Source organism: Ruditapes philippinarum, unplaced genomic scaffold (genome assembly GCF_026571515.1).
Source record: "Ruditapes philippinarum isolate M1 unplaced genomic scaffold, ASM2657151v2 ctg1432_1_1_1_1, whole genome shotgun sequence".
NCBI classification, from domain to species: domain Eukaryota; kingdom Metazoa; phylum Mollusca; class Bivalvia; order Venerida; family Veneridae; genus Ruditapes; species Ruditapes philippinarum.
The window spans coordinates 12981-32500 of NW_026852799.1; the positions used below are offsets into that span (position 1 = coordinate 12981).

At 33.1% G+C, this 19520-nt stretch overlaps 1 protein-coding gene across 1 annotated transcript in view; it reads right to left on the bottom strand.

Annotated features, from left to right (window-relative positions):
- Nucleotides 1–3761: 3761 nt before the first annotated feature.
- LOC132724552 (small glutamine-rich tetratricopeptide repeat-containing protein beta-like) overlaps nt 3762–19520 on the bottom strand; it is a 16404-nt gene continuing 645 nt past the window's right edge. The window contains 11 exon segments of the mRNA XM_060709435.1: nt 3762–5558; nt 6198–6322; nt 7178–7246; nt 8192–8229; nt 8547–8630; nt 10579–10709; nt 12947–13074; nt 13813–13912; nt 14405–14486; nt 14934–15052; nt 15562–15677. Coding sequence (XP_060565418.1) covers nt 5536–5558; nt 6198–6322; nt 7178–7246; nt 8192–8229; nt 8547–8630; nt 10579–10709; nt 12947–13074; nt 13813–13912; nt 14405–14486; nt 14934–15052; nt 15562–15655 — 993 coding nt within the window. The 5' untranslated portion in view covers nt 15656–15677 and the 3' untranslated portion in view covers nt 3762–5535.

A 19520-nucleotide genomic window follows, 5' to 3' on the forward strand; every position in this document is an offset into this window, starting at 1 on the left:
CTACCATCTACACATTAAGGTTGTTCATCCCTGTAAGTTTAAGCAAAATCTGCCATCCGGTTTAAGAGAAGATGCGTTCACAAGATTTCGGGACGTACGGACAGACTGACGGACGGACGGACAAGTGCAACGCTATATGCTCCCACATTGTGGGGGCATAAAAACACACAAAATATCGATTTTCAATTTAATTCTGATTCAGTCTTCGGATAAGGAGTATAAATACACAGAACGGATATGATTTTTCGGTCTAACCTACGCTAAGAAACTTAACATGTAAACAAAAAGTAATTTAATGTTGGGAGTTGTTGACAAGTTTGTTTCCAAAATATAACGTAAAAGTCCACATAAAACCAGTGAATTCAAGCATATTCAAATAAGAGATGATTGTCAGACACATTTCAATCATGATTGTACCGAAACAGACTTTATTTTCCTTTGGATGTCAAATATATACACACTCGTATCACATTATGTATTACATTATCGAAGATTACTTTTACTTTTGGCATTTTGGAACCACGTGGTAGAACTACTTTAAATCTGTATTAAATCCGAGGTTAACTGGTCCCACTGTTGATGTATGTAATAATTTTAAATTCTATTTTTAGACTAACTGACCTCAGCGGAGTTCCTTTAAATATGACAAAATGGTTCTTCTAACATGATAACGACCCAACATAATATGTTTCAAACTTGTAATGACAAATTGACAATCATCATAACATCAGTAATACATGCATCTGTGAATAAATGACCGTTTCTCGATCCAATTAATGTCGCACCAATACAGTAAAGATCATAGCTAGGGAAGACCACGGGTAACCCTACGTGCATTACTTCGGGCATGAGCTTGCAAAAGAGTAAAAGCAATGAGTTCCGTAACCTAGCTGCATAGCTTACTCACATGAAAGAATCCAAAGTCCCTAGCGGAATTAGAACCCAGTGCGGTGAGGGGCAAGTGAATTGAAGTCAACAACCTTAACCAACCATAACCACTAGGCTCTTTACTAATTAAATATCAGGTTATTTTGTATGCTGGTTTTCACCTTATCTGGATTTATTTCCCATTATACCTATCTTCAGAGTACATCCAAGAATCAGCTAAGATTTCACATAAGAACCAAGAGGGCAATGATGGCCCTGAAATCGCTCACCTGTATATAGGCCCCTGGGCCAAGGCCAATTTTAAACCAGGGACTTTTATTTGATCAAACTTGGTAGACATCCATTACAAGATGTTTCATGATAAATTTCTAAGCTCTAGCTCTTTTAAGTTTTTATAAGAAGATTTTTTAAGTTTTTACTATAAACATATAGGGGAAAGCAATGACTCCCCCCTTCCCTGGGAGGGCCCATTTTGACCCCAGGGCTTTTATTTGTACACACTTGGTAGACATTCACTAGAAGATATTTCATGCTTAGTATCTAAACTCTAGCTCTTTGGGTTTTTTATAAGCAGATTTTCAAGTTTTTACTATACACATATAAGGAATATCAATGGCCCCCAGGGCGGGGCCAATTTTTACCCAAGGACCCTTATTTGAACAAACTTGGTAAACACTTATTAAAAGATGTTTCATGCTAAATATCTTAGCTCTAGCTCTTTGGGTTATTAAAAGAAGTCAAGTCAAGTTGACTTTGACTTGATTAAAAGAAGAATTTTTAAGTTTTTACTATAAACATAAAGGGAAAGACAATGACCCCCTGGGGCGGGGCCAATTTTTACCCCAGGGCTTTTATTGAACAAATTTGGTAGACACCCACAAGAAGATGTTTCATGCTTAATATCTAAGCTCTTACTATTTTGGTTTTTTAAAAGAAGATTTTTTAAGTTTTTACTATATACAAATAAGGAAAATCAATGACCACCCCACCGGGGCGGGGCCAATTTTGACCCCCGGGCATTTATTTGAACAAACTTGGTAGACACTGACTAGATGATGTTTCATGCCAAATATTTTAGCTCTAGCTCTTTCGGTTTTCTAAAGAAGATATTTTAAGTTTTTTACATTCGGTTGCCATGGCAACCAGAGTTCTGCTTGAAATTAAATTCTTTGAACAAGCAAGGAGCATTCCTGTGAAGTTTGGATGAAATTGGCTTAGCTGTTTATGAGGAGATGACGTTTAAAGTAAAAGTTTACGGACGGACGCCAGATGAAAAGCAATCACAAAAGCTCAGCATGTCACTTTGTGACAGGTGAGCTAAAAAACAATGCAAAATTTTTTGTATGTATGGGTCAAAGTAAATCCTATTGACATACATTTATAAACTATAACAACCACTTTGAGAACTGCCAAGTACAAGTACTTTACAATAATTGCATCTTTTATCACCCATGTAACACTGCATGTTTGTAACAACAATCTTCATTGGTCAAAATTGTGACGTTAATTTAATCTTTAAATAACTGCAATTTTGAAATAATCAATTTCATCTAATAATTATAACACACATATGAACATATACTGGGAGTGTTTTTTGTCAGCACTATATAGAGTCTCTTCATGTGAGACGACCTAATTTACTTTGTAGTCCTTGACCCCCAAATGCATGATCAATTTTTGTAAAGAACTATAAAAGTTAATTGATGTTGGGTAACAAATTTTAGACTAAAATCTTTAATTAAGATAAAGATAAATTAGAATTGCCAGTCTGTGTGTGTAAAAAAATAAAAGGGACTCCACTAAGTTTTTTTTACATGACAGGACTGGGAAGAATTTTTGAAGATAAATGTTCTTTATGATAATGGTCTAGACCAGTAATTTGTATGCAAAATTTCAGATCAATCGCTCACTCCTTTTTTCCAAAATGATTATACTTGTTGAGGAAAATTATCCAAAATTGAAAAGCTTTGCAATGCTTTTCATTCAAATTGAGCTAAAATGGCATTAAAAATATGATTTTCAATTTAATCTGAAAATATTTCTTATTATCTTTTGCATATCTTTCCACTTTAAAGAGCCCAAGGTCATCTTTGTAAAAAAAAATTCAAATTTCATTTTTTTAGGCTTTTGGACCTCAGTGGAGTTCCTTTAATGCTCAACAAAAATGTGAACAAAACAATAATCTTGTCACAAAGCCATAAATCCTACTCCTTTTTTATCGATTTAGAGCACTACATGTGGATATGAAATTAAGAATATGACATATACGGCAATGCAGGACTAGTGCGATATTAGTTTCATGTCATAACTATATCATACAGTACAATTTAGAAACAGTTCCCCGTATTAACATTGCACTCGGAAATAGGGCAAGGTAAAGCAAATGATCGTTACAATGAACATTTAGCAGGGAAAAAATGATTTTTTTTCTTAGCAAAAATAAGAAGACATTCTTTTGGCAGCATAGAAATGTTTTATTCAGTGACATTTCTTTGACACAACAAAAGGCATAAAAGTACTCCAATTTTCCTTATGATGAACTGATCTGTAACCTTTACAAAGCACTTAAGTAACCCTAATTAAGCACTTGTTGAACGTTAATTAAGCACTAATTCCATGTTTATAATCTTCAACAAAGCCTAAGTAATAATATAATATTGTAAAAATTCAACCTAATTTGCTAATTTTCAAATACAAGTGAACTAACATCATTTTAAGACTTGTGCATTTGTAATGTCAATTATCATTGGATAATCTTGATGTTCATGTATATACAAACATATAATCTTTATAAAAGTATAATCTTTATAAACGGCTGAAGTAAATTTTTCAAGTAAGTTTAATTATTTCTCAAATAAAGGAAGTATGCTGTATTATCAATATTTTATACAGATTTCTGATAGGTTATATGGCCACATATAAACATTGGTTTGAAATATAACCCTCATCAAGCAGCTTGGGTTATATAAGCTTATAACCAATTTTCAACTAAACCATACAACCTGTCAAAAATCTTTATAACTTATAACTTTAACCTGAAAAACGACTAATTTCATTGTAGACCTGTAGATACTTTGCAATAAATAAAATAATACATATAACTTGCATCACATACAGATATGACCAGACAGTAAGTAATTTGTATTGGATATAATGTGATTTAGTATGACGTTGTTGATGTTTGTGGTTGGTTTTACGGCCCACCAACAAAATCAAAGATGATTTGGGCTAACCACGGCAATAACAAACTTATTAAGTTGGAATTTCTGACCCAAACTTCAAACACATCAGATTGCCCGATGAAATTTCCGGCATGGGTAAAACTAACAGAAACACCAGTCTAATATGCAAGAAACCATTATGATTACCCTATCAAATGCTTTCCGAGTCATTATTTGAAACAGACAGTAACAAAATTGGCTAAATTTTCACAACATAGTGATGGATGGAATATTCTACAATAACAATGTCCTGCCATCATCAAAATGAACATTTAAAAACTAAATAAATCTTGTATTCCTTTAAACATACAACAGTTAGCATTACTTTTTCTTCACAGATAAATGTGCTATATTACAATAGCAACTTAGCTCTGTAATTTATATACAATTCATTTATACAAATTCATTGTCCTCTAAAATTATGACATTGTTAATTAATATGATAATGATAATTCATTTAATGTCATTTTTCCATAAAATACAATAACGTTATATCATAAATAAATAGAATTTTGATTAAAACTTTTATAACTTTTTTGAAAACTGCTGGAAAAAAGAGAAAAAAAACCAACATGATACAATATTGAATTCCAACATTTAAAACCAAACAAAAAGAAAATCTTAAAACATATTTATTTTTTTGTGTCATTCATTTTATCTCATTTTTACAAATATCTCCATTCAAATTTATTTAATTAATGTTACACACATCAAGATTTATAATTAGCACTAAGTTTAACTAATATACCTTTCAATGGCCATATTTTTCAATTATTTATTAAATCAACATTACCGAGTATTCCTTTTCCCCCATTAATATATCAAATTTACAAAAATATTAAATATGACATACGGTTAGAGAACAAACATAGTTAAAAAATTCATTGAGGGAAGGCGGAGCAATTACACATGAGTAAGCCTCTCCCTGCTCTGTAAGATTTTACATAATACATTTTAACCAACTTTGAATTTAGCCTACATTTTCAGTCAATGAAATCCCTTTTTGAAACCACTGCACTTAATAATCAAAATACACACACCTGAAGAAGTGTGACCCTGTTACAGTCGAAGGCGGAGCTACAATGTTACAGTTGAAGGCGGAGCTACCAAAAAGCCTGCAAATAGCCTAAACTTCACTGATTAGTTGTGATTATTTTAAACTACCATCTAGTGATTTCATTGGCTAAAAATATATGTTCCGTTCTAAACAACATTTTTGTTTTTCTGCAAATGTACAAGCAGCGGACAAAGTATTTTGATAATCAACATTTTCATGAACAACATCAGCTCCTTTTTAACATTTAACACATTAATACAAAACAAAATGTCTGCCAACATGCTTGGTCCAATGGTAATTGTGTGTAAATGCCATACATAAAACTGTCTGCGATGTTTAAAATTGTGACTAAATTTCCTAAACATGTTTTCATATCTGCCCATTTCCATCCTCTGAAGAAGAAAAAAAAATTTTTTACAATAAATTAAAATGATGTGAAAATTTCAAGTGAAAATAAAACAAAACTGTTGTGGTTATGTTTAATTGATACTGTCAAGGTTAAGGGAAGACTTCAAATAAAGTAGCCTATGACTTCAGGGAAGATTCAAGAAAGTCTTTTTAAGCAGTCTTAACTTATCATATACAGAGCTCCTCATTTAAAAATTAATTCTTCTATTACTTTATCAAGTCAATCAGTAAAGCAAAAACTATCCTATTGTAAAAATACTTAACTTAAATCCACCCTGTAAGTACAGTATAACCACCCCATAACAGAAATTATTTACTTTTTTTTAAATATATATTTTTTATTGTGTAGTTTTACCAACAATAGGTTATATGGCAACCTTTCAAAATTAACAGTGGAAGAAGACATCAGGTGCATTTCCATACATTATTTCAGGCACCCAAAGTAAAACCACTGACGTTTCAAAAGCTAGCTGGATAGCTTCCCCACATAAAAGAATCCAAAGTCCTCAGTGGGGTTCAAACCTACAGTGATGAGTGGGCAAGTGGTTTGAAGTCAAGGACCTAAACCATTCGGCCACGGATCCCTATTATATACTTAAATTACACTCAAATTAAAAACTCACCTGGCCCGGGTGGGGGCTGATCTGCAGCTGGGTCATCTGGGTTTGGTGGTCGTCCCATTTGTGATCGAAGTTGATTGACTAATTCTGGGTTTTGCTGTTGCATTTGTTGTGCTAATTGTTGACCCCTGAATTAATAATTTAAAGAATTAAGTAGACTACTCATATTGAACTTGAAAAAATTCAATATATAATTTCATACAAAAATGTTTTTGGCCTGATTTACAAAAGGACAAGTCCTATTTGCGAGTTTTTTTGGGTTTTTTTTTTATAAAATAAGGTCAAATTGGGATTTGGAAATTCATCCGAATTAGAGATGAATTCTGGATAATGGAGTTTACACTGTATATTATGTCAATAAACCAAATATCACTGTAGTAAATTTACATTTGAACTATTTTGAGATTATTGAAATAACAGTTTTAAGACACAAACAAATTGAGACATGAAATTAAAGAAAAAGTTTGATCTGACAAAACCCTCATGAATACAAATATTCCAATATATTAGAATTTTTAACAAGAAACTCTTTATTTGTTTCTTGGCCTAACAAAAATTTATCAAAACATATCTTTTAAATTCAAGAATAGATAACAATGTTGACAGATTTTTAAAATCAACAGAAATAAACTATTTTCATAGATTTGTGTTCTGGACTGGTCTGTCACATAAATTTAGCAGTAGAGGTTAGGACCTAGGGTTTTAAATTGCACTAACACTGTAATGGTCATATGGCAACTTTCCAGCTTTTACTGGTGTAGGAATACCTCTGGTGCCCCTATGTGCATTATTTCATGCACATATGGGCAACTAAATAGAACCAGCAACGTTCCTTCAGCTAGCTTGTTAGCTTTCTCACATGAAAGAATCCGTAGATGCTGGCATGGCTTGAACCTACAGCAGTGAGAGGCAAGTGGTTTGATGTAAACAACCTTAACCACTTGGCCATGGATGACCCTCCTATGACATATATATATACTTACATTTGCATGATAGAACCAAAATCACCACCACCACCACCGGCCCCCATATTCTGCATTAAATTAGACATCCTAAAAAAATAAAACAAATTATAATAAAACATTTTTTAAAAGAAAAACATGATCATATTATCATCTGATAATTTCTTCATCTTGTAAAGGATTATTATGACATATTGAAAAACATAATTTCATGTTATTACCCCTCATATTGTAACAGTATTTTTAATGTTGCTCACAACGTATATGTTATTTATGTATCTCAGAATGATAAGGAGATTACCTTAGATATTTCATGTTTAACTTAAGATTAATTTCAAAAATAAATGAATGTTAACTTTTTGACAACATCTTTAGACAATTTGTAAAATTATTACTGATTTGTATTATGAAACCCTGTACAACAGCAATAAACTATCCCAAAGTCGAAACAGCACAAGTCTGTCCTATAAATTCACTATGTTTAGGGTTAACATAAGACAACAATGCAAAATGAATGTTTACTGGTCAATGCCACAAGTTGACCCATAAAGAAAGCAGCATTAAATAATGGATGGAAGGGGAAATAAAAAGTGAAATCTCATTCAGATTCTAGAAATAAACATCCGGTTTTTTAAAATCACCAATAAAACAGGCCATGTTGAAGATAATTAGTAATTTTAAATGGAGATATATTGTACTAGGATCAAACGTGTGACCCCTGGATTTGCGTCGGACAGTTTTATCATTATACATTACTATGATATAATATCTACTGAACAATATATGAGCCGTGTCATGACAAAACCAGAAGTAAAGTGTTTGCGACCAGCATAGATCCAGACCAGCCTGCACATCCGCGCAGTCTGATCAGGATCCATGCTGTTTGCTATCTGTTTCTCTACTTGTTATAGGGTTTGTAAGCGAACAGCATGGATCCTGATCAGACTGCGTGGATGCGCAGGCTGGTCTGGATCCATGCTGGTCGCAAACACACTATTTTGGTTTTGTTGTGACGCAGCTCATATATATACTCACATATTCTGCATCTCAGGGTTAGTCATCATGCTCTGTGCCTGTATTGTAATTAAATAACACCATTTATAATAATAGTAATCTATAAAATCGTTACTTTAAACTTTCAAAATGACAGCTACTTTTAAATTTGTTTTTAGACAAACTTTCACATATAAAAATTCTAGCAACAGTGTACTTGGTGTCAAATAAGTCAAACTGGCATCTTAAATCTTTTTGTATATATAAATTAGAAGCAAAAATCTAAGAAAAGAAATGAAGGCTTGAAACAAGTGTCACTCCAGCTAACATGGTTTTATAATGTCATGTATCACATGTCATGATTAAATTAAAATTTACATAAACAGGAGGTTCTTACCATCTGCATCATGGCAGGATTGTTCAACATTGACCCCAGATTTGGCATACCCGGCATTCCTCCCATACCCATGTTAAATCCACTCTGAAACCAACAATTAAAATGTTACGAAGTGACCTTGTTAAAAGTATGACAAGAGGGCCATGATGGCCCTAAAATCACTCACCTGTATATAGGCCCCTGGCCCAAGGCCAATTTTAAACCAGGGGCTTTTATTTGAACAAACTTGGTAGACACCCATTAGAAGATGTTTCATGATAAATATCTAAGCTCCAGCTCTTTGGGGTTTTTATAAGAAGATTTTTAAAGTTTTAACTATAAACATATAGGGAAAAACAATGACACCCCCACCACCCTGGGAGGGGCCAATTTTGACCCCAGGGCTCTTATTTGAACAAACTTGGTAGACACTCACTAGAAGATATTTCATGCTTAGTATCTAAACTCTAGCTGTTTGTGTGTTTTAAGTTTTTACTCTACACATATAAGGAAAATCAATGACCCCTGGGGCGGGGCCAATTTAAACTCCAGGGCCCTTATTTGAACAAACTTGGTAGACACCCACTAGAAGATGTTTCATGCTAAATATCTTAGCTCTAGCTCTTTGGGGTTTTTAAAAGAAGATTTTTTAAGTTTTAACTATATACAAATAAGGAAAATCAATGACCCCCTAGGGCGGGTCCAATTTTTACCCCAAGGGCTTTTATTTGTACAACCTTGGTAGACACCCTCTAGAAGATGTTTCATGCCTAATATCTAAGCTCTAGCTCTTTCGGTTTTTTAAAAGAAGATTTTTTAAGTTTTTACTATATACAAATAAGGAAAATCAGTGACCCCCGGGATGGGGCCAATTTTTACCCCAGGGCATTTATTTGTACAAACTTGGTAGACACTGACTAGATGATGTTTCATGCAAAATATTTAAGCTCTAGCTCTTTCGGTTTTCTAAAAGAAGATATTTTAAGTTTTTTCTTTCGGTTGCCATGGCAACCAGAGCTCTGCTTGGAATTAAATTCTTTAAACAATTTTTAAAGTTGACTACCAAAGGAACATTCCTGTGAAGTTTGGATGAAATTGGCCGTTTATGAGGAGATGTCGTTTAAAGTAAAAGTTTACGGACGGACGACAGACGCCGAACGAAAAGTGATCACAAAAGCTCACCATGTCACTTTGTGACAGGTGAGCTAAAAATCACACATGTAACAGCGAATATTTAGCTTAAACCATTCTAGTTATAAACGGAATGTAGTTATAAAATGAAAGGAAAATAGAAGGAAAAAGGCCGGGACACAGTAGAATGTACATTATAAGCGGTATATCATTAAAACCGATCTCGTTGTAAGTGGAGTAGACTATAATTTAAGAACTTATTCATAGTAAACCATTTTGTTTACAACATGTACTTCATAAGATAAACAATTAAACAAAAGTTGCACAAGTCAAGTTAAAGAGAAAAGTTTCTTAAGAGTAAACAACAAGAAAAATTTGCAACATGTCATCACCTTAGTGCAATAACTGGTTAACTCCTATTAAATTTAGAAGGACTTAACCCATTACTGCACTTAGGTGACGATGTGTTCTAAAGTTGAAAGGTTTACTTTACAGGTTACATGTAGAGCTATATATATAACATATTAAATTTAGATTTCATACATAAACAGCCATAGGCAAGTGTAGTTATACATCAGTTTGTAGAGAGTACATATTTCATGACTTCCCTACTAACAAATTCACTTTCTTATTTCATACTTAAATTTTACAATAATTAAAGGCCCAGTATGCCCTAGAAATGCTTTTTTCTCAGTATTTTATTGCATAGTTAAATAAATTTTTCACAATACCCAAAATACATGTATCTTTTCTGACATATCAAAATGAAGTTTAAACCAGATTAACCTCCAATTTTACCAATGGATATCCAAAGTTGTATGATTACTAACAAAAATAGTTCACCATAGACATTCCTTGAACTGAATTTGTTGGTATGTAAAGGTCATGGTTCAAGGGGGTCAAAGATCTATTTATAGATTACCTGTGCCGCCATTTCTTGTAGCTTTTGTTCAGCAATTTCAAGGTTATTCTGGTAGCTTTGATTGCCAGGATCTAACTCCAAAGCTTTTCTATAACATTCTAAAGCACTCTCATGATCCTCTAATGCAGTGTCTAGGCAATACTGAAACATGAATACCAATATAACAAGCAAATTCGTTGAATTTATATCCCCGCGAGTACTGGTTATTATTAACACAAACAACTGAAGACATAAGGCTTTATTTATATATTAATCATGGCATAAACAGTAATATTCTTTGAACTTGATAAATATTCAGGGCAATAACAGAGCCATAATTTTGTGTTAAATAGTAAAATCTGGAAATGCCAATGAGATGTATGCATACTACATAACTAATCAAGGGCCATAAATCTGAGTTATAAGTATCTGACCGGGAACAAGGCGACTATATGCACATCTCCTCTTAGTATCCCATAAAGTTTCATTGAATTCCAGCCAGTAGAAGCAGAGAAGTAGCGAGGAAACAAATATTTTTCTATATGGATACTGCATAACTAATCAAGGGCCATAACTCTGAGTTAAAGTGTCTGACCGGAACAAGCCGACGATATGCGCATCTCCTCTTGGTATTGAAGGTTCCCTTAAGTTTCTTTGAATTCCAGCCAGTAGTTGCAGAGAAGTAGCGCGGAAACGATTTTTACTCCATATGCATACTGCATAACTAATCAAGGGCCATAACTCTGAGTTAAAGTGTCTGACCGGAACAAGCCGACGATATGCCCATCTCCTCTTGGTATTGAAGGTTCCCATAAAGATTCGTTAAATTCCAGCCCGTAGTTGCAGAGAAGTAGCGCGGAAACGATTTTTACTCCATATGCATACTACATAACTAATCAAGGGCCATAACTCTGAGTTAAAGGGTCTGACCGGAACAAGCCGACGATATGCGCATCTCCTCTTGGTATTGATGATTCCCATAAAGTTTCGTTGAATTTCAGCCAGTAGTTGCAGAGAACTACTCCGGAAACGATTTTTACTCTATATACATACTACTTAACTAATCAAGGGCCATAACTCTGAGTTAAAGAGTCGGACCGGAACAAGCCGACGATGTGCGCATCTCCTTTTGATATTGATGATTCCCATAAAGTTTTGTTGAATTCCAGCCAGTAGTTGAAGAGATCTACTCCGGAAACGATTTTTACTCTATATACATACTACATAACTAATCAAGGGCCATAACTCTGAGTTAAAGGGTCGGACCGGAACAAGCCGACGATATGCGCATCTCCTCTTGATATTTATGATTCCCATAAAGTTTCGTTGAATTCCAGCCAGTAGTTGCAGAGAACTACTTCGGAAACGAAATTGGGACGGACGGATGGACGGACGGACAACGCCAAAACTATATCCCCCTCCCGATTCCATCGGCGGGGGATAACAGGACATGGCTATGTGGACTGTGGTTAAAGGAACTCTGCAGCGGTTCAAAACCATTAAAATATATATTTTGAAATTCTTACATAAATAAACTGGGGCAATGAAAGGTTAATAGGGAAAAATTTACCGAAGATATGAAAGAAAATATACTCAGAATTAAATTGAAAATGGATTTTTTATTTGCTTCTTATCCTGATTTGAATTTAAAGCATTTATTTAATGCTTTTCATTTCTAATTTATATTGCGCAATAAAAAAGACAATTTTAGAAAAACAGAGTGAGTGAGTTAGCAAATTATATAAAACTTTGCACACATGTTATTTGTCCAGACCTTTTACAAACAGTACAAAAACCTCAAAAAATATTTCAAGTCCTGTCATGTACATAAACTTTAATGAAGTCTCTTTAACGCATCAGACTAGTGTTCTAAGGATTGTTGACTAAATGATTAAATGGTTAAAGGGAGATAATAAAAAAATCAAATATTTTCTCTTTTCCATAAAACAAATATTCAAATCTACTACAAAATTCTACAAAATGTAGATGAATAATTAATACAACTAAAATGAGAAATCAATATGAACTTTTACAGAATAAGTTAAAATTCAATAGGATAATTAAAATAAGGCTTGTTGAGCATATGTTAGTTTTCAAAAAATAATTTTAAGTTAAAGATATTCAATCAAAAAGTAACTGAAACAGTAATATAAAAGTTATTTTATATTGAAATGATATGATTATTTGCTGTTGTTCATTTTTGTGTTGGTTTTTATTTTTCTACTCTAAAATACATGTACGAGTATTAGCAAATACATTAAGAGGTTTCTTTCTCTATAATTATGAGTAACAATAATGAACTTTTAACCTCACTTTTCTCAACAGAAACAGAAATACTTTATATGCTAATTAGTTAATTACAGACTATCAACAAATTACATATGTTTACAGGTCAGCTAATTGACTACTTACCCCATTCTACCATAAGCTTTACTGTATAGTGGATCAATAGTCAGTGCTCTCTGACAGTCTTCTATAGCATTCTTATGTTTATTTAATTTGCTGTAGGCAGCAGCTCTAAGAACACAACAGATAAATATATATGTTAGGATTCATTTATGTTTTTGCTTGGGTTTTACACTGCATCAACACATAATAGATCAAATGGCGGCTTTCTAGCTTAAGTGATGAATGAAGACAACAGGTGCTTTTCCATGCATTATTTCAGGCACAAACAGGGACCTGAGTAGAACTACTGATGTTCCATAAGCTAGCTGGTCAGCTTCCTCACATGAAAGAATCCAAAATCCCTGTCAGGGTTCAAACCAACTGAGATGAGGGGCAAGTGGTTTGAAGTCAACAACCTTAACCACTCATCCACATGCATATGATGTTTAATGTATTTCTTGTTTTTTTTTAGAGAAACGAAATGTTCTTTGGGTTTTTTTTATATGTTTTAAGACAATGTTTCCTTAAATTTCATTCCAAAGTATCTCAAGTATCAATTATTAACAGTCAAATAAAATTACTGTCATTTAAGTGAGGAAAGAAATATGTAAAATTGGTAAAAGAAATAAATTTAAAGCTGAGAGCAAATAAGGAAACATTCTTTGTTTATAATACATGTAAATGAAATTTAACAAATGAAAATTTGCCAAGAAAATTAAGAGGAAATTTGTTCTTTAGTTACTCATAGTTTAAAGGAAACTTATAAACACTTAGCACTACAGAGGTCATTCTCAAAAGTACTTTAGTCACAGTTTACATAGCTAGATGAAATATTTACAATTACAATATGATATCGTATCAACTTACCTATTACAATAATAAACAGAATTTTTATTATCCAGTTTTAATGCCTGGGAATAACACTGTATTGCGTCTGAAAATTTCTCCGATTTCATGAAGTCATTTCCTGAAAACAAAAACAAAAATATATTATTTTCCAGATAATTTTGTGTTTTCATTTCAACTTTTATCTGACTGCCTTTTTTTCATTTCGATTTGAAGACAACTTTATTTTACTTTTGGTTAGGTATAAAGTCACAACAATATAAATGTCATATGGCTGCTATGCAACTTCTGTGGATGAACACCGCAACTGCCCCCCTTTGTACAATATTTCCAGCACAAGCAGTCACCCAAGTAGAACAACAGACCTTCTTTAAGCTCACTGGATAACATTTTCTTACAAGAAAATCAAAGGCCCCCTTGAAGAAAATCATTTGTTAAAGTCACCTGAAACATTTAGCATCTAAGGTTAAACCATCTCAGACCAAATTGGCAATATCCTGGTAGAGTATATGTTTAACTTCCAACCTAGACAGCCAATATCACCAAGGTAAAATCATTGCTCTTTAAAAGTTTTATTTTTCTTACTTCTTCCCATCAATTTTACATAAATTACCTTTGTTTTTCAGAACCTCAGCCTCTTCTTTCTCTTCAGGTGTGGCCTCATGAAGTGATAATGTGGAAAATTCCTGGTCTGTCTGTAACAATATAAAACATAGGTTTTTCTAAGTGACTAAACTACTGATACATTCTAAACGGTATTTATAGAAATTTCTGTGTGCCTGGTGCATTAATTATTATTTTTGCATCGTAAAATATCAGATTGAAGACAACTTTGACAAAATTTAATGTTGTTTGGACTTTTACCTGTGCACTCACCATTTACTCTTGGATGGGCATGATAATGTCCCTTTAAAACATTTCAGCACAAAAGGTCCAGATATATATGTTGTTGTTTTTTTTTTAATTTTGGTTAACATTACTATATAAACGAAAGGAATAAAACCCCTAATAAACATTTTGAGAAAATTTTTTAATTTCTATAACCAGTAATGGGTTTCTAGTAAAAGAATCTGTCAACCTTGAAACATAGTACACATGCTTGGTCGGATAAAAAGGTTAAAAGAATAAAAGTTGCAAGTTACCTCTACATTAAGCTGTGCATTGAAAATATCCAGCAGATTTTTCTGTAGTTGATACTTGGCCACTGTTTGCTCATCTGATGTGTCAATACCATATGATGACTCTAAACACTGAATTGCGACTAAAAATAAAAGAAATCATGAAAGCCTTGAATGATAGTGTAAATAAACCATTAGAAGAACCAACTAGTACTGAGCAATAAGTGTAAAATTTCTTGCTCATGGAAACAGTGTCTAACCCCACTGATAGGGGTCATGCAGCTAGCAATCCTTAGATTACTAGTTTGAAATATTAACCATTTGGCCATGCAGCTCGATTCTCTGATCAAACCAGATAGAAAAGTTAATATGATTATGCGTGTACTAAAAATATAATATTAATAATCAGAACTATAAACACACAAGTCAACAATTTCAATGAGATCTTCAAAACAAAAGTCTTGTAAAATGACTGGTCTTTTTAAAAAGGCTTAACTTTTTTTTCAAACAACAAATGCCTGGTGTACAATAAACATTTATCAATATCACAGCCCAACTCTAATTGCTCAAGTTACTTAAATTGCAAGGTTTTCCATATTGATACTGATTCACTAAATTAGAATCAAAAATAAATTCAACTGTTTATTTTTACCTTCTAAACTCTCGGCTTGTTCTTCCTCTAGTTGCGTTCTCTGGTCCTGTAAGAACCGGATCATGGAAAAAACCAGCTTCTTTACATCAGCCATTGATAGCTCAGTGTGTAGCTACCTGTGATGATTAAAATTGCAAAGAAAATAAATATTAGGATATCTTGCCTGAAGTTAAGATGTTATCTAGAACTTGGCAAATGTTGGTTTCTCCTAACAAATCCTAATAAAAACTTTTGTTAAACTTCATGATGCACTTCTGTTCACAAAATAATGATCAATGTGTGGTGGTTTTTTTTGTGTTTTTGTGTTTTTTGTTGTTGTTTTTTTCTTCCATATTTAACAGGTTTGAGAACAATCCTAAGTTAGCAGGGCGAAGCCATTTTGTAAAATCTTGAACTGGTTCTATATCTGATTGATATTTAGATTACAGGAAGCTTTTGAAAAAGCATTCAACCTCGGTGGGGTTTTTTCACCAAAATATTTGGCGAAATTCGGCCTTATTTCCCCCTCAAAATATTATGTTTTTTTTCGCCCTCAAAGCATAAGTTTCCCCTAAAAGGCAGCCCGTATTTGCCTGCAATGAATATCATTTTTTTTTGCAACTTACAGTCGGAAAATGTTTTATTTTATGCCTGTAAGAGTTACTGTTAACAGGCTGGAGAAAATGCCTGATCAGGCTTAGACATAAAATATCATATTTCTAGAAAAATAATAAATATGTTTCTTTCTCACTTGATTTGTTTATTAAGCATTGATATATGATACAAATCAAAATCAAAATATTTTGGTTATTTTTCATTTTCTTAGAATTATTTCCCTTTTCCCCATTTTCTAGAAAAAAATATTTGAAGTTCATAAAAATATATTGTTATGTAAAATTCTAGAATAAAAATGTGTCCAACAACTTCATTTTGCACTAGATTATTGCGACAATACCTTTATTCTATATATTTGGATTAAATATTCTGTTTCTGGCATTTATATTTTGATAATTCTTTGAAACTGAACATTATACTTTGAAGTTTTCTCTGAGAACTGAATGAAATGTATGCTGACAGGTGTTGGCACAATGAATTAGAGTATAAAGAAGTTATTTAATTGATTTTGTTTTACACTTTGCATATGTAACATACTTTTTAAGGACTTCAAAAATTATGTGTTATAAAAACATAAAATAGGGAAATAAATCTCACAAAAGTGACAGTAGCCAAATATCTTTTTTTCTGTTTATGTCAAATATTATTCTTAGTAACAAACAAAGTTTTAAAAGAAATATCTTTATTTCTTTTCTAGAAATATGATTTTTTATCCGGCATTTTCACCAGCCTGGTTAAGCAAGGTTGTTTACAAATTGTTCTCTGGTAGGTAAGGGGAGCTACTCCGGGCATCCCAACAAGTTTAACATGCGACGCATCAATATTTTAGATCCAAATATTAAGAAAAAGAGACGTATTTTAAACTTATGTTGCAAGAATTGCTCCCCTTTTCCACCGCAAAGAAAACAATACAAAATAAGTAACCAAATAAAATTCCCCCTCCTATTGCATTTTTTCCCCTCCAAAGGGCACCGACCCCCATCCCCCAAAAGTGAAAAACAAGAACCGGTTGAACCGGGTGATGCTCCCCGAGAAGGTTCTGGACACAGGAAAGTATAAAAAAAATGAACAAAGGGCAAAAACTCAAATTTAGGCAAGCGGAGTTATGTCTTTTTTCTATTCAATGAGATCTATCTATCTATAAAGTTACCTGATGATATCAGAGTTATGTCACGGGTAAAAGTCAAAGTGTAAAAATGAACAAAGGGCAATAACTCCAAAATTAGACCAGGCTTTGTTTAGGCTCTTTAAGCATTGCAGTTCTATCAAATTATATCTAGCTACCTACAAAGTTTCATGTTGATATCTCTAATAGTTTTAAAGTAATGTCCAGGTCAAAAGTCAAAAAGTAAAAATAAACAAAGGGCAATTACATCAAAATAAGGCAAGGCAGAGTAATGATTCTTAAGCACTGCACTTCCACCCAATGAGACCTATCTATCTACAAAGATTCATGTTGATATCTCTTATAATTTTAGAGTAATGTCCCAGACAAAGTTCAAAGTTTCAAAATGAACAAAGGGCAATAACTCCAAAAGTAGGCAAGACTGTTACAGTTCTTGTGCACTGCAAACTTACTCAATGAGATATATCTACCTACAAAGTTTCATGTTGATATCTCTTATACATTAAGAGTTATGTCCTGGACAAAGTTCAAAGTGTAAAAATAAACAAAGGGGGATAATTCAAAAATTAGGCAAGGCAGAGTTAAGGTTCTTGTTCACTGCACACCTACTCAATGAGATCTATCTACCTACAAAGTTTTATGTTGATACCTCTTATACTTTTAGAGTTATGTCTCGGACAAAGTTCAAAGTGTAAAATAAACAAAGGGGGATAATTCAAAAATTAGGCAAGGCAGAGTTACGGTTCTTGTGCACTGCACACCGACTCAATGAGATCTATCTACCTACAAAGTTTCATGTTGATACCTCTTATACTTTTAGAGTTATGTCCCCGACAAAGTTCAAAGTGTAAAATAAACAAAGAGAAATAATTAAAAAATTAGGCAAGGCAGAGTTACGGTTCTTGTGCACTGCACACCTACTCAATGAGATATATCTACCTACAAAGTTTCATGTTGATACCTCTTATACTTTTAGAGTAATGTCCCAGACAAAGCTCAAAAAGTAAAATAAACAAAGGGGGATAATTCACAAATTAGGCAAGGCAGAGTAACGGTTCTTGTGCACTGCACACCTACTCAATGAGATCTATCTACCTACAAAGTTTCATGTTGATACCTCTTATACTTTTAGAGTTATGTCCCGGACAAATTTCAAAGTGTAAAATAAACAAAGGGGGGTAATTCAAAAATTAGGCAAGGCAGAGTTACGGTTCTTGTGCACTGCACACCTACTCAATGAGATCTATCTACCTACAAAGTTTCATGTTGATACCTCTTGTTGTTTCAAAGTTATGTCCCGGACAAGAAAAGGGGACGGACGGACGGACGGACAGAAGGACGGATGGACAAGGCGGCGACTACATGCTCCCCCGAAATTTTTTCCGGGAGCATAAAAACACTGAACCTAAATGTCTACACAAATCAGACTGTTGCTAGATTACTCTTCTGGTAGAGGTATGATGAAGAAATACAGTATAGAAATGTTATTTATATTATTTTCATTGATAAGAACTAAAGTAACAATGACAAACCTACAAAGTTAGTTTTTTAACTATACATTTTGAGAAACGGCTGACAAGATATTCAGAAACACTAGGAAAACTTTGGTGTCTTTGACTTTGCTGCATTTACTTATTACAATCAAAGTAATCATAACTGCTTTACTGTTGAAGTTTGCATATCATAGGTAATAATTTCATATAAATTATAATAATTTTTATTGAGCGAGACTAAAAAATGTGTTAAAGCACCACACTAAATACTGTATTCCAGTATACAGGGTTGTCATTAACATTTTTTGCAGAAGGTTTGTTTTGAACTTGAGGCGGTCATTTCTGTCTTTATCATGAATAACAAAGAGTGTTTTCTTGATTTTGAGGCGGCCCATAATGCATTTGAGACAGGCATTTTGGCCTCCTGCCGCCTCTTAATGACAACCCTGGGTATATACCAGACAAATTCTTTTAACCCACCGTAAAGCACATTAAGTTGGCTAATTCACTTTCTCAAACAGATTTACATATGATTTATCAGATTTATATGAATGAAAAAAAGTAATCATCACGAAAAAAAAAAAGAGCAAAATTTTCTGCTTGTAATCACTATTTCTGTCAAGCCTCCAGAAGTACAGCTCCAACACTGACTGTGGAAAGCTAAATTCCATTTTAATTTGTCAAAATTTACAGTTTTTATTCTAAGATTCTAAAAACAGGGGGGATTATTTTTGAAAAAAGAGACT